This window comes from Emydura macquarii, unplaced genomic scaffold (assembly GCF_026122565.2).
Source record: "Emydura macquarii macquarii isolate MOO-44397 ecotype Brisbane River unplaced genomic scaffold, CSIRO-AGI_Emac_v2 contig_1424, whole genome shotgun sequence".
NCBI lineage: Eukaryota > Metazoa > Chordata > Testudines > Chelidae > Emydura > Emydura macquarii.
The window spans coordinates 1,139,456-1,156,292 of NW_027131561.1; the positions used below are offsets into that span (position 1 = coordinate 1,139,456).

General features: G+C 40.2%; 1 protein-coding gene across 4 annotated transcripts in view; it reads left to right on the plus strand.

The window, feature by feature from the left end:
- Positions 1 to 16,837, plus strand: part of SHROOM2 (shroom family member 2) — a 180,439-nt gene that overhangs the window by 109,017 nt on the left and 54,585 nt on the right. For 3 of the 4 annotated variants that reach the window (XM_067553007.1, XM_067553008.1, XM_067553009.1), the window contains exon 3: positions 12,810 to 12,941. In XM_067553007.1, the coding sequence (XP_067409108.1) occupies positions 12,810 to 12,941 (132 nt within the window). Of the gene's footprint in view, positions 1 to 10,680; positions 10,786 to 12,809; positions 12,942 to 16,837 lie in introns of all 4 variants that reach the window. The other variant, XM_067553010.1, reaches the window with a different exon arrangement.

A 16,837-nucleotide genomic window follows, 5' to 3' on the forward strand; every position in this document is an offset into this window, starting at 1 on the left:
TGCACAGCCTCCTGCAAGCAAGCAGCACTTACCTTAGTGAGTGAGTGCTTCTGGCCAGCCACTCACGGGATTATGCAATAGAATGACCCCAGTAAACACCCCCCAATCCCAGATGCAACCCTAGGAACTGCCATTTTACAGAGTTCAGTGCTGCCCACTGGACTCTGTAAACTTATGTCTGTCAATTTATCAAAGAAATTGATATGCACCAGCTCTGTTACTCTAAACAAAGTCTCTACACCCTCCCAAACCACATACACTGCTTTAGATAAAACAAACAAATAACTTTATTAAGTACAGAAAGATTTTAAGTGATTATAAACCAGAGGATTATAAATCAGACTTGATCAGGAAGAAATAAAAGTAAATCACATTCTAAACTAAGCTTAACACTTTCAGTAGCCTTACGGTCTTAGATGGTTCTCATCACAGGCTGGTTGGTTGGCCCTCCCTCCCCAGCTAGACTCCCTCCCCGTGGACAGTCTTGATGTTGTCTTGTAGATAAAGTGCAAGAGAGAGCTCCAGAGACCAAAATGTCTCTGTCTTTAACATGGTTCTGCCGCCTCCCCCTGGGGTCAGGTGATCAGCAATATCCGGCTTGGTTTTTCCTCTGCTTGAGTCAAATGGGCATCCCCTTATCAGATACTTAGGCCAGTCCATTGTTCCTGGAAGAGCTGAGTTGTTTTATGCATGCCTCAGCGAGGTGTGAATTACCTCTGCTTTTAGTGTTTGCCTGGATCTATTCAAGCCATGTGAGACACAAATTTGGGAATATTACATAGCAGAGCTTCGTAACCCTACATGTGACATTGCAAAAAACATACTGCTCTAACAATAATGTTCAGCATGTTCTGAGCATTCAAAAAATACTTTACATAACATACCTTGCATTAAACAATACATAGTTACACTGTAAGGGGGAACATGAATGATACACAATCAGACCACAAGGATGTACATGGGGTGCACTGTGTGCATTGTGGCATGAAAAAAGGACTCTCAGACCTTGTCTACATTTGCAGTGGTGTGCAGGATACCTGGAGCGATGTACAGCTGTGAGAGAGAGGCTGTCCTCTTGGTGGGGGACATAGAATCATAGAGTTGGAAGGGACCTCAGGAGGTCATCTAGTCCAACCACCTGCTCAGAGCAGGACTAACCTCAGCTAAATAATCCCAGCGAGGGTTTTGTCAAGCCATATCTTAAAAACCTCTAAAGATGGAGATTCCACCACTTCCCTAGGTAACCCATTCCAGTACTTCACCACACTCTTAGTGAAAAACTTTTTCCTAATATCCAACCTAGACCTCCCCCACTGCAACTTGAGACCGTTGCTGCTTGTTCTGTCATCTGCCACCACTGAGAACGGCCTAGCTCCATCCTCCCTGGAACCTCCTTTCAGTTAGTTAAAGGCTACTATCAAATCCCCCCTCATTCTTCTCTTTTGCAGACTAGACAAACCTAGTTCTCTCAACCTCTCCTCATAAGTCTTGTGCTCCAGCCCCCCTAATCATTTTTGTTTCCCTCCTCTGGACTCTCTTCAACTTGTTCACATCCTTTTTGTAGTGGGGGGCCCAAAACTGGACACAATACTACAAATGCGGCCTCACCAATGCCGAATAGAGGGGAATAATCACTTCCCACGATCTGCTGACAATGCTCCTACTAATGCAGCCCAATATGCTATTAGCCTTGGCAACCAGGGCACACTGCTGACTCATATCCAGCTTCTTATCCACTATAACCCCCAGGTCCTTTTCTGCAGAACTGCTGCCTAGCTCGTCGGTCCCCAGTCTGTAGCTGTGCATGGGATTCTTTCGTCCGAAGTACACGACTCTCCACTTGTCCTTGCTGAACCTCATCAGATTTCTTTTGGCCCAATCCTCTAGTTTGTTTAGGTCCTTCTGTATCCTATCTCTACCTTCCAGGGTATCTTCCACTCCCCCCAGCTTAGTGTCATCTGCAAACTTGCTGAGGGTGCCATCTACCCTGTCCTCCAGGTCATTAATGAAGATGTTGAACAAAACCGGCCCCAGGACATAGTTGTATGTGGCAGTGAAAGGCTCTGGCAGGGAAGAGGCAGCAGGGTACTACTACACACTGCAAAAATAGGCAGTGCTTGGGCATGTAGAGAGCCGTATAAGGTATATATCTGAAGGTTCTGGCGTGTCTCTACTCACTTAAGCGGTGCTTCACCGTCTACACTGGTATTTGTCCCTGTGCTAACTGGGTGTGCAGTGTCTATACTTTACATGCCTTTACATACAAGTGTATACCTGCCCACAGAGAGCATATAAATGCATACAGTGGGGCTAACTGAAGAGAGCATTTAGTGACCCAGAAGGAGACAAGCACAGAGGTTGAATAGGGTTATGCTATAGAGTTTTGAAAGGCAGAACAGAGAACTTAAATTTTATTTGTGATGCTGTAGAGACATTGAAGAGGTTGTATGATGAGAGATGATTTTCGCAGGGGTGTCGAGCACATAGTAAGATAGGCACAGTAATGATGGCAAGACCAGCCATAAGTGGTTGCAGTAGTTGAGGCACAAAACCCCTCAAAGACTGGGCAAAGAAAGGGTTTTATGGTCAGAATGGAGAGCATTGGGTATATTTGGGATATTTTGGAGAGAGAAAACCCAGCAGTATATGTGAAGGGTGGAGTTATAAGTAGGGCTGGTTGAAACTTTCATATTCATTTCAGTGAAATGTTTGGAAGCAAATGAAATGTTTGTGCCCTTCAAAATGTATTGTGGAAATTTTTGATGAAAAAAATTCAAAATGAAATAAACAAACGAAAACCTCTTTTGCAATGAAAACTTTCACTGTGATTTTAGGATTTGGTTTTTTTAAATTTCACCTGCCCAACTTTTATTTTCTTTAATTAGAAAAGGGTGGTGAGAAGTAAAAAAGGAAAAGGAAACTGGGGGGAGAATTTTCATCTTCCCCCACACATACACTTTCTTTCCCTTTTTAATGCTTTTTCTATTTTTTCACACGAGAGAAGAGAAAAAGTAGGGAAGGGTTAATAAAACACTGAAAATCAAAAAACTTTTTTTTCTTTAATTTGTCAAAACAAAAATAAAACAAAAGCTTTTTTCAGAAATTGAAAAATTTTGACCAAATCAAATATTTTACACAAAAATATTTGATTTGGTTAAAAAGCCATTGTTTGTCAAAAGCTCTTTTTGTTTTATGAACATTTTTTAACCACCTCTAGTTGCAAGCCTCTGGGACAGGAAGGAGGGTGAAGTTGATTATGCATATGGAGAGTGGGGAAGGAATAGTTTTGGAGGAAAGCTGGAGGATATCTGTGTTCTCCAAGGATAAGTTCCTTGTCAATAATGATATCTCTTTTTATCAAGAAAATTCAGGCTAAAAGTCCCATCTTTGATGTCAAGTGCAGAAATAAGTGACTTGGTAATTATTGACTATAGCTTTATTCATGCACTTGTAATTGTATTATATGTGTCTCATCTATTGTTGTGTTTTCATGCACTGAGCACAAGAGATGATGAACTGCAAAAATGAAATGGAAGAGAGGAAGGTGATCAGGAACAGTCAACACGGATTCACCAAGGGAAAGTCATGCCTGACCAACCTGATTGCTTTCTATGATGAGGTGACTGGCTCTGTGGATGTGGGGAAGGCGGTGGACGTGATATACCTTGACTTTAGCAAAGCTTTTGATACGGTTTCTCACAGTATTCTTATCAGCAAGTTAAAGAAGTATGGGTTGGATGAATGGACTATAAAATGGATAGTGAACTGGCTAGAGCATAGGGCTCAACGAGTAGTGATCAATGGCTCCATGTCTAGCTGGCAACCGGTCACAAGCGGAGTTCCCCAGGGGTCGGTCCTGGGGCCGGTTTTGTTCAACATCTTTATTAATGATCTGGAGGATGGGGTAGATTGCACCCTCAGCAAGTTTGCGGACGACACTAAGCTGGGGGGAGTGGTAGATACCCTGCAAGGTAGGGATAGGATACAGAGTGACCTAAACAAACTGGAGGATTGGGCCAAAAGAAATCTAATGAGGTTCAACAAAGAAAAGTGCAGAGTCCTCCACTTAGGAAGAAAGAATCCCATGCACAGCTATAGACTGGGGACCGACGAGCTGGGCAGCAGCTCTGCAGAAAAGGACCTGGGGGTAACAGTGGATAAAAAGCTGGATATGAGTCAGCAGTGTGCCCTGGTTGGCAAGAAGGCCAATGGCATATTGGGCTGCATTAGGAGGGGCATTGCTAGCAGGTCACGGGAAGTGATTATTCCCCTCTATTCGGCATTGGTGAGGCCGCATTTAGAATATTGTGTCCAGTTTTGGGCCCCCCAATACAAAAAGGATGTGGACAAGTTGGAGAGAGTCCAGCGGAGGGCAACAAAAATGATTAGGGGGCTGGAGCACAGGACTTATGAGGAGAGGCTGAACTGACGGGGCTTGTTTAGTCTGCAAAAGAGAAGAGTGAGGGGGGATTTGATAGCGGCCTTTAACTACCTGAAAGGGGGTTCTAGGGAGGATGGGGCTAGGCTGTTCTCGGTGGTGGCAGATGACAGAACAAGGAGCAACGGTCTCAAGTTGCAGGGAGGGAGGTCTAGGTTGGACATTAGGAAAAAGTTTTTTACTAGGAGGGTGGTGAAGCACTGGAATGGGTTACCTAGGGAGGTGGTGGAATCTCCATCCTTAGAGGTTTTTAAGCTGCGGCTTGACAAAGCCCTGGTTGGGATGATATAGCAGAGGTTAGTCCTGCTTTGAGCAGGGGGTTGGACTAGATGACCTCCTGAGGTCCCTTCCAACTCTAATATTCTATGATTCTATGATCAGAAACACACATTGAGCAATGGCAGTTTGGAAAGGTGAAGAATATCAATGTTGGTTATATTTTGCAGAGGGATTATAGCAGAGAGTCAAATTCTCCCTTACGAAGGACTGTTTTCTCTTTCTAATTGTACTTGATCTAATTCCATTGTCCTTGCTTTAGTGGGTAACTCACACAGGCAAGATGTGCTGTAATGCTAGGATGGCCAACAATGTGACTCTGAGAGCACATGCTTTAGAACAGGGGTGTCAAACTCATTTGCTATGGCGGGCCAGATTTGAAGTAAATGTACTTCAAGTGGGCCATACATACCATAAATAGAAATACGAGGCACAACCATTTTTATGTAGTATTATATTTTATTTGCTAGATATCAGCTATATAAAACTTCAGTAAATTCACTGCTACAACTACTATTTTACGATTAAAAGAATCGATCAATGATTAAGAATTATAGTACTTTATTTACTGCTACTGCGGCTTCCTGATGCCTGACACCTCTTACTTTGGACCACTGCATCAAAGTCTGGAGCAAGGCACTGGGCTGTGGCAAGCTTCAGTATTGCATTCAGGTGTGAATCAGTAAGTTGAGAACGAAATCCTGACTTGTTGACGTTCATTACAGAAAAGAGCTGTTCACAGACATACGTTGTCCCAAACATGGACAGAATTTTTGAAGCAAAAGACTTCAGCCTGGGGTAATTTGGTCCTACATACTGATAAAATGTTCCAACATCAACACTGGAAAACTTATCCCTCAGAACAGAATCACACTGCAGTTCGATTATTTCCATCTGAAGCTCCTCTAAGAGCTCATGCGCATTGACAGAAAATGGGTTACGGAAAATTGCAAAGTCTTTCTGAAGGTATTTGAAGTCAGAAAACCTTGCCTGGAATTCATTTTTAAGTTGGAAATTTTGCTGCTGTACTTTTTTGTGAGAGCATCACAATGAAACTTAGCTGTGTTGCGTTGAGATTTTAAAGTTGGAAAGTGTGCGGGATTATTATCTGAAAGTTGCTCTTCCCAAAGCTGAAGTTTAATCTCGAAAGCAGTAATGCTGTCAAAAACATCTGTCACCAATTTGTTGCGTCCCTGCATCTTTGTGTTGAGACAGTTCAGGTGTTCCATGATGTCCACCATAAAAGCAAGATCTTGAAGCCATTCATTATCCTGCAGTTCAGGCATAACCTTTCCTTTCTGATTCAAAAACAATTGTATTTCACCACGCAATTCGTAAAAGCGTTTCAGTACAGCCCCCCGACTTAGCCAACGAACATCAGTGTGGTATGGTAACCCATGGGGTCTCTCAGTTGCTTCCAGAAGGCAGTTGAACTGTCTGTGGTGAAGGCCTCTTGCTCGTATAAAATTAACTGTTTTTATAACCATATCCAAAACATTATCCAGTTTCAGTGTTTTACTGCACAGTGCTTCTTGGTGTAAAATGCAATGTAAATTACAAACTGATTTTGCGGATTGAGAGCAAGCAATTTTTCCTTTAACTTTGCAGCAACTCCAGCTTTTCTACCCACCATTTGTGGTGCTCCGTCTGTAGCCAGACTCACAGCTTGCATCCAGTCTACATCTAATCTGTCCAAAGTTTCCACCAAATTATTAAAGATATCGTCACCTGTTGTTGTGTCTTTCATAGGAACCAATTCTACAAACTCTTCTGTTATGCACATGTTTTTATCAACACCACGAATGAAAATTGCAAGCTGTGCCACATCACTAACATCCGTACTGTCATCAACTGCAATCGAAAATGCAACAAAGGACTTGACTCTGTCCTTTAGTTGATTGTTAAGGCTCTCTGACAAATCACTGATTCTCTCAGCCACTGTGTTTCTCGAGAGGCTTATATTTGCAAAGGCTTGCCGTTTTTCCGGACATATTAATTCTGCAGTCATTAACATACATTTCTTTATCATTTCCCCATCTGAAAAAGGTTTTGATGACTGTGCTAGTTCATGCGCAATCATGTAGCTTGCCTTAACTGCAGCTTCGCTTACTTGGTGGGCATTTGTAAATAGCGATTGCTGCTTTTTCAATAACTTCTCCAATTCAGAAACTTTGTCCTCACGCAACTTTCCAATATATTTATCATACTTCTCAGCATGCTTGGTATCATAGTGCCTCCGAACATTGTACTCTTTGGCAACAGCTACATGCTGCGTACAAATCAAACATGTTGGCTTTCCGTTCAGTTCAGCAAAGAAATACAAATTTCTCCACCTCTCTTGAACCACACGATGTTCTTTCTCCAATTTTCTTTTCTTTGCTAACATAATTACAAGGCCCTACACAAGGCTGTGTATGTATGTACAAGGCCCAGCTTACACGAGGTTGTGTATGCAAGATATCATTATAACAGTCTGGCATACACAGCGTTCTGTGATGCCCCAAGACCACCCTGTCCCTCTCCAGCCTTTTGGAGCGCAGTCTCCCACAGATAGCGCTCTGCGCAATGCCCCAAGACCACCCTGTCCCTCTCCAGCCTTTGGCGCACTGCCGCCAGAGCACAATGCCGCGACATCTCACGGCGTTGTGCTCTGGCGGCTGCCGGCCCAGCACAACGCCGCGAGATATCGCGGCTGCTGGCCCCAGCACAACGCCGCGAGATGTCGCGGCTGCCGGCCCCAGCACAGCGACATCTCGCGAGATCTCGCGGCGTTGTGCTCTGGCGGCTGCCGGCCCAGCACAACGCCACGAGATCTCGCGGCTGCTGGCCCCAGCAGAACGCCGCAACATCTCACCGCCACGCACACGGACCTCGCGGGCCAGACCAAAAAGGCTGGCGGGCCATTTCTGGCCCGCGGGCCGTATGTTTGACACCCCTGCTTTAGAATATGTTACTGGTGTCTAAAAGCCAGTAGAGGGAGGAATTTCACTTCAGAAGCTGCTGGTGACCTCTGCCTTGTAACAAAACTGAAAAGAGAGATTATTTGCCTTGATAAAAAAGAAGAAATTAAGACTCATGAAAAGTGACCCTAATAGTATTAATGTATTATTTCCTTTTAAGTACTTGTAGATAATTACCTTGACAGCTTTTCCATAGTCGATGCATATCTAGTACTTTAAACCACTCCTCTTATGTCAAGTTTCTCATTCCTTCAACTGAGGTGGTAGACTGGGTCTCTTGGGTTTTGGGGTGGGTTTTTTTTTTTTTCTTTTTAATTTCAGATTTTCTTTTATAATACTATGGTTTTCCCCCCACTCCCTAATTTTTTGAAAATGTCTGAATCCTTTTTCTTCAGACTTTTCTAAAAAAATTCACTTCCAGACTGACAACAAACTTGACAAATTTCAGCCAAAATGGTAAAAATTTTGTTAATGTTATAAGCAACTGAAGAAGACCTTTTAGAATGAAAATGTTTGGGCAGTCTTAGCTAAAGATAGCAATATGCATTCTACCTGTAACTTGTACTGGAATTCCACCTCTTTCCAAATAAATAAATAAATAAATAAACTGAGCAGAATGTAATTGTGCAGGGAATAGAGATTCAGATATTCTCAACTTTCCTTCCCAGAACTCTGTTCTCTTTATGTCTATGTGGAATGTCCTTTCAAGTGATAGGATTTTAAGTAAAAACCCCATAGTAGCAGAGTACTTTCTCAAACTTTCAGTTCATAAACCTATGCCTGTGCTAGGTCAGAGCTGTGCTGACTCAGTATGGCTAAAGGGAGTATGTCGGGATTGGCATTGGAGGAAGGAAACCCTTTGACTGGGGATCTGAACAGTAACTAAAGGTTCAACTTTGCTTGACTGACAGTTTTAGAAACTGTTTTAGGTAACTGATTCTTTTTTTAAATTGACGGATTTGCAGCTTCACTTGAATGTTACTTTGTAAGCATGAGTCAGCAGGCAGGCATTAGTGCCGTTGTTGATTTAGCAAAGAAGTAGAATAAGGTATTAACAGAAAAATAAATCCTGGTGGTGGCCTTTTAGTTCAGCATAATTAGGTACCATAACAGATATGCCAATTTCCTTCAATATCCTTAAAATTCCTTATTGTGTTATGTTTATGTATTGTTGTGGGCAGGGGTGGTATGTAACTTCTCTGGCGAGGAGATAGATGTTAGACCTGGGAGTTCAAAAGACTGTTGAAAACATGTCAGACAAGGATGGACTTTTGGGACAATAAGTGGATTTCTTGGGGAATCCCTAGGGAGAGGTTAATGCACCTTTCCCAACTCTGGTTATGCAAAATCTCAGCCTTTTGAAGCTATGCCCTGCGGAGACAGTCATTGTCTGCTGATTACTTGTTACAGAACTCAAAGCCCTTGGTAGTATAAAAAAACTAGCTAATCTGCCTGGTCTTGTTTCTGGATCTAAAACAGTTTAGCTCTGGGGAAAACCCACTTGTGGGTTTTGAAGGACTAAAAACTACCAGAGTCATAGGTTAGAGTTGGGGGTGACCTTTGGTAAGCTTTTTAATATGCATGTAGGGTCTTTTGTTGTTTAAACATGTTTTTTCTCTAATACTTTTATCCTGAGAATAAATGTGCTTGCTTAGGAGTAGTATGGTAATTTATAACTAGATTTGGAAGGATAAGATTTTTATCGATCTGTGTTGATATAACCATACACCCACAAACTGAAGTAAAAATATTTCCATCAGTATTGATAGAAATGTATAGATAGGCAAAGTAAGAAAAATGCTGCTTGGGAACTGATTAGAGTTTGATTTGAGGATGTATACTTTGTATATTTTGACATATGATGTTGACAAGTTGTGTTTTAATGTAAGGTAAAGCTTTAACTTTTGACTCTCAATGTCTACTGTCATTAAATAAATTGTCTGATTCCACCCTGTTGTCTGACCTCTAGCCCCATAATTTTGCATAACTGTGAACATTTAAATTGTTAAAAGTTGAAAAAATTGCCTGCAAAGAAAAATGGATATTATTTGTTGAAATTAAAAAAATCATCGAATTCTGCCTCATCTATTTATAACTGTGGACAATATGCTGGTTATAGCCCTCAGAGAGAAAGCAAGCACAGATTCTGGCCTTTCTAGGCAGTCTGGTTTTCTCTGTAAATCAAGTGGAAGAGATTATTTAAGTGCAATTCTGTTTTACACAGAAATTTCCTTCTAATTAAGTAAAAATGTTCATAGCACAGGGGGAAATATTCCACCCTCCTCTCCATGTAATGTGACCTTTCTCTTCCAGCAGTCCTTATAGACAGCAATAGCTTTCCTTTTTAAAGTACTGTTATGAAGACTCCCAGCAAATTGCTTTTATTAATGCTTTCATTAACTCTGGGGAGGCTTCCTGGATTGTAGGTTTAGGTGATCTCATTCTGTCACTCAGAATTAATATAGCAATATTGTACTAGAAATCTAGATGCTGTGTTTCCAACAGCTGTAGTTGCCTGCAGAATTTTCCATCTTTTTAATGTGATCTTCCTTTTTCTTTCCAGTCCTCTTATCTATTTCCACTGAGCATTTTGGAATTAATTCCATGTTACATTGTGTCTTATTTATAGAGAACTTTTTTGGAGTACAGGAAGTGGTAAATATAAGAAAACTAAAGAGTGAAACAGTGAAAAGTATAACAATGCAAAAGTGTTGCTCTTTGATTACATGTAGTGCATTGATTCCTAGTCATGCTTTGTGTGAAAGCATACAATAATCCTGTGCTGATTCAATCCCAAAAAATAACCCGTTATAATGCACTTAGACCACTGTTTTATTCATATGGTTATTCACTGAATTCCTAGTATATGGCTAAAAAATCTTTTGCAAAACACATGTATGCACACCAATAAAAGATGTGAAACAAGAGCCTAAAGTTCTCCTCTACTCAGTTTGCCTCATGTCCCAACTCAATCCAGTCTGTTCCTCTCCTTGGTTGGCTGCTCAGGAAGATGAAAGTGGTGGTGGATATTGTAGCACAGAAAATGCCATCTGAAAATGACGTTCATGTGGCCAGGAGCTATCTTACGAAGATCTTGAGAAGTTCCATGAGGTACAGTACTGGTTTTACAAAGCGCATCATTCCCATTCCTTTTGCCAAACCCAGAGGAAACCAGTGTTAAAATCCTCTCCTCCCATTTCCATTTCCTCACACACCAAATCTTGCCTTTGTTGTGGTAGTTTTCTAGTCTTGTGTTGCACTTGTCATGTGTGTTAAAAAAGTCATTTTCTCATAATACGGAGACTTTAACTTTTGTTGCTTTGATGTCAGAACTGATGCGCTAAAGGTATGGGGTTATGAATTTACTTAAAAAGACAACTGTATCTTACTTCTCAGTATCAACAGCACCGGAATAAACTGAGGAAGTAACAAAACTCCTGGCTGCTGACATTGAAGTTGACATTTCCTATTCCTTGAGTACAAGCCAGTTCTCTAGGAGAATGCCTCGCATGTCCAGAGTGAGCTGCACAAGACGGAGCTTCTGCTCCTGGAGTGAAGAACTTGAATCCCACCCTGAGAGTTTTTTATGCAATAACAGTGTTAGAGCTCCACTTAACATATTTTCTTCATGTTGCTTCTGAGACAGAGTGCAGTGAAACTCTACTTGGCATCATGGAAAGAGAAGAGACTAGAATTAATTTGCTTCTCTTCATTGCAGCAAATAAATGCACCAAAAACAAACAAAAGCCTGATGGCCCCAGGATCTCTCGGTAAAACTATAGCTGCCTTATGGAAAGACTTTATGTACTGTATGTGGAGAATTTGGGAAGGTAGTTAACAGGACTTTGGCACAACCTTCCATATTGCCTGGTGCTACAAATAGTCTCAAAAAGGGTTTTCTGTGTTGGAGGAGAGGGTTAGAGTTTATACTGCACTAAATATTTAGCTTAGTTTGTTTTAAAATCTAGTGATTCTTTTATAATCCGGTTAAAAGAAAGGGGATGAATCAGGGAAAGAAAAGATGTCTGTCTGTTAAAGTATTGGACTCAAGGGTTCAGGACTCAGCTCTGAGATCTTGGATAGGCCACCTATCCTTGCTAGGTAACATTTTGAAAAGTCTCATTGACTTTCAGTGTGGCTTAGGCTGCTGAGTCAGATAAAGTACTTCTGAAAATTGTACCCAATAATATTTACCTAATTCACAGGAGTGTTGTAAGACTTAATTATAATTGTTTACACTTCCATTCAAGGACTTTACAAATAATATTATTGTTAAATAACAGTTTTCACGCTTTAGTGGGGTGAAAGCACTAAGGTTGAGACTGGTTTCACAGAATGATTCTGTAGGACAAAAATCTAGTGACATGATTTTTTTGATAAATAGATGTCTCTGGAATTACTTAGGGGAAAAGTTTTGGACTTGAATGTTTAAAGTTGGGCGCCTGAATCAATATGCAGGCACCTGCCTAAATTATCTGCCTTTCAGAGGTGCAGAGCACCCACAGTTCCCATTGATTTCTGTGGATGCTGCTGGTCCTGAGCATATTTGAAAAATAAGTGATTTTACTTAGGTGCTAACTTTAGACACACAGGTTTAACCTTTAATTTATTTTAGTTGCGGTGAGCCATTTGAATGCTAGACCACAACTGGTTTTGTGTTAGAATACATACCTCTGTCACCCTTACGAACTGGAATTAAATAACAATATTTGTGGCTTTGTCCTTCCTCCAACCCATAAACCTCTCTTCTCCCCAGCCCTTTCCACATGCACACCTACACAACAAACATTACAAAATCTTAATGTCGAGTTGCCATGTTATAAAATAAGACCGAAAGCTCACAAGCCCTTTGAACAGTTAAAGTTTTGAATAAATTCTAGGTACTTAAAAATTCAACCACAAACCTTGTATAGAATTAATGTTTCATTGTCTGTGTGTCAGGTGTTTTAAAGAAAAGCTGGCATCTTCTCAAAACTGGCTTGTAGAACATTGCATAGCACGTTGTAATTTAAACTTACTTTGCATCTATTTTATCTGTCTAAAGTTAATTAGATTTGGTGCCCATGTTTTTCACTGCATGTCACCTTATTAGGAGATCTGTATTAAAAGTATGTGCCCTAATTCTTTCATTTCAGAAGAAATGATCTAGCCTGCAGGCCCCACTCCTGGCATGCAACCAAATTCACAGAGAGTCAGCCTGAGGCAGCCACGTCACAGCTCTCCTCAACCAATGTCTGCACTTCCTGGCACTCCCGGTATCATGCAAGGTGAGTTTCTGTTTAAGCTGCATTCATCAAGCTCCAACGGTAAGAGAACAATAATGTGCCTCATATTGTTCAGGATTTTAAATCATGAACATCGAATCATTGATTTCATTTATAATGTGATCTGTTTTAAAATGTGAAGATAATATTGAGAATTCCCAATAGGTGAACAAGTGGGTGACGAGCTGTTAATATTAATGTAGTTCAGAAACATACTTCATTATGTATGTATGTAAATAAAAGACAGCTGAAAGGTATTTTTCTTCTTGCTGTGCATTTCTTTTCAACGTCCACTTCTTAGTGTCACAAATCTTTGTAAGGGCAGGTGGAAGGGTATACTAAATGCATTAATATCTTCAATTAAGTGGAAAAATACTAGAGGTATTATTTAAAAGTAGGAGTCTTTGAAAAGCAATATAAACACTCCCTAAGGGGAAACGGAGCATTTTTGTTTTAGACATTAAGGTATTGGTTGTTTCATTAGTGAAATTACGTCCCGTAATCTGATCTCCACTACAACACGTTTGTTTGTTCATAGCAAGTAATAAGAGAAAGGCCTATGACTGTCTCCTTCTATAGTTAAAACACTTACATTTGTTAGATCTCATTCAACTCTGTAATGGAAATCTGGCATCCTTGTTTTGGTTGTTAAGCTTCTTTCGTTTCTTGGTAAAGCGTGCTAGGATTGTATTACAGGCTTTTATTTGTTTTCCTCTTATAAATTACACTCTTTTAGCTACACACCTCGTGAAAATGTTACTCTCCTCTTAATTGAACTCCCATTTGGAAGATAGTTATGCTAGGAATTAGGGGAAATTACTCTGGGATACATTCCTAAATTACAAAGTTGTCTTGAGTCTCTGTACTTTATTGCTGTATATTCTCCATCATAGCTTCCAATTCATAATGAGTTGTGGTACAAAAAAAAAATTTAGGATTTAGTTTTATGAAGCTGTAACTAATTAGATCTTTTAAAACATTCCCTGATATTTTTTTTAAAAGTAATTTGCATTCATTCTTTAAAGAGTAATACAAATATTAATATTTATTTTTAAAAAATCCCTCACATTTTGATCTTCCTCACACACCTTCGCATTGTAACATTTTATTGGCAGAGGGGCTTTTACATGTTATATTTCTCTGCCTTTTAATTATGCTTCCTCTCCGCTTACCTGGCATTGTATTGTATATTTAGCTAGCACATGGATGGTGTTCCACTTAGATTACTGAAGACAGCAACAGACAACATATAGCCAGACAGAAATCCAGAAATTCTTACTGTTTTACTTCTGAGTTGTGATGTTAGCTGTATAGCACTTTAGACTAGAAGTGATTACAATGTATTTTGAGAGAGGTGTTAAACTGATATGCTTTCTGCTCTTCTCTGGTGGTTATCTATATGAATTTAAATATCCTAGGGCAATTTGTCAGAGTAGAGAATAATTATTTACAGTCTGATCTGGAGGGGTGCTGAGTACCTATAGTTCACAGCTGAAGGCAATCAATTCAGATTAGACCCATGAATTGTAAATTAAAATTAAGAGGGATAGTGTCTCCCCTTTATTTTGATCAGTGCCCACCCAGCATGCTGTTAGCATTGAACAAATAAAAACCAACAGCACCCCAATATCCTGATGTACATTCCTTAACAGTAAAAGAGGTTCTACTGTCCAAGCACTTTTCGTGTGAACCTAATGTAATACTATCAAGAGCTCTCTCCTTAATTAGCTAAATGTTTTGAAAACTTAGAATATGAAAGTCATCATAGAAAGCCCCATATTAGTGTTGCCCTGTCATTAAAATTTTTTTTTTTTAAAGAAAAAGCAATATAGTTTATATCTTTGTGTGTTTTACATAACTGTTTGCTTCCTCTGTCATCCTGGTTGTATGCCTAGTTTTATGCCTCTGACAGCTGTGTAGACCTCAGCGCTAAAGAGGGGTGTTCATTTTCATTTAAACTTCTTCACAGAGAAAGGAATTCTGTCGTATCTAAACTATGTAAGACTGTCCATTAAGCTGATATGTAATTTTACTATTAGCTTCTTCTGTGTGTGTGTTACAAAAAGTTTTGATGGGCACTTTATAAAATAATTATAGTTATAGAGAAGTAGAACAATGCTGGAATTTCTACCAGGGTGCTGTCCCTGTGTGAGAAATCAGTCTCTTTTGTACCAATCTTTGACTAGCAGCATCTGATAAGTTTGAAGTTCCACACCTCTAGATACTGGAAGGAAAGAGCAGCCTTCTTTCTCTTCCCTCCCTGTATGCTGCTTAGCTGCTTCAGAGGGTGGAGTGATTGTCTGCTCCTCATCCACAGCTTCATTGTTGTTGAAAAGGAGGGTGGGTCTCCAATACTGAACACCTCTCCTGCTCTCTCGTCTAAGGAGGAGAGGCAGAGAAGACAGTGGTCTCTGCTCCTTTGTCCTATTCTCTGTTTCTTAGGTCATCCTACTCTGTATATGACTTAAGTCCCTGCCTTTGCTACTGCTCATAGCTTTCCTAAGCATTTCTGGAAATTGGCATGGTTTTTGTCAGTTGCACTGCTGCTCATGGGATTCTGAAGAGCATTGCTGAAACTGGCCAGAGTCTGGTTAATTTCACTCTGCTATGTAGGCATGTATATAAGCATAATAGCTCTCCTCTCTGAACTTCTCTTGTGCCTTGAATCCAAGAATCTCAACATGCTTGATAAGCATCCATTGATTAAGCTTCTTAATGCATAGAACCACAGAAATGTAGAGCTCGAAGAGAACTTGAAAGGTCATCAAGTCCAGCCCTCGATCATCCTTGACAGGTGTTTGTGCAACCTGTTCTAAAAAACCTCCAATGATGGGGTTTCCACAACCTCCCTTTGGAAGCCTATTGCAGAACTTAACTATCCTTATAATTAGGAATTTTTTCCCAATACCTAATGTAAATTTCCCTTACCCATTACTTCTTATTCTATCTTCAATGAACATGGAGAACAATTGATCACTGCCCTCTTTATAACAGCCCTTAACATATATGAAGACTGTTATCAGGTCCTCCTTCTGTCTTCTTTTCTCAAAATTAAACATGCTCAGTTTTTTAACCTTTCCTCAGAGGTCAGGTTTTCTAAAACTTTTGTCATTTTTTTTGCTCTCCTTTGGCCTTTCTCCAATTTGTCCACATTTTTCCTAAAGTGTGGCACCCAGAATTGGACACAGAACTCCAACGGAGGCCTCACCAGTGCCACATTGAGCAGGACAATTATCTCCCGTGCCGTACATAAGACACTCCTGTTAATACACCTGAGAGTGGTATTAGCCTTTTTCATAACTGCATCACATTGTTGACTCGTATTCAATTTGTGATCCATTATAACCCCCAGATCCTTTTCAACAGTATGACTGCCTAGCCAGTTATTCCCTGTTTTGTAGTTGTATGTTTGATTTTTCCTTCCTAAGGATAATACTTTGCGCTTGTCTTTATTGAATTTTATCTTGTTGATTTCAGACCAACTCTCTACCAGAGTTGCAATTATTTAATATTTGTGTCACAATAGCATCCAACCAGGATTGGGTCTGGTACAAACATCTATGTAGTTCCTTAGAATCTCAAGAGAAGTGACAAACTCTGGGAGAGATGGATACAATCAAATATATACAGTTTGTTTATATCATGTAAAATTTACTATTAACAAGTTAGCATGGCTTAACTGTCAGTTATCCTTATCTGATCATCAAAATAGATTAACTTACTTCTAGAGATTGTGGCAGAAGGTTGTCTTGACAAGCAGTTTAACAGAAGACAGGTATTGGCCTTCTCGATTAATTCACAGGGGGTTACCCATGCAGAAGAAGGCATAAAGATTGGCCCAAATGTGCCGATGATGGCAGCCTCATTGGCTGAGTGGTGAAGGCATGGGAAGCTGTGTG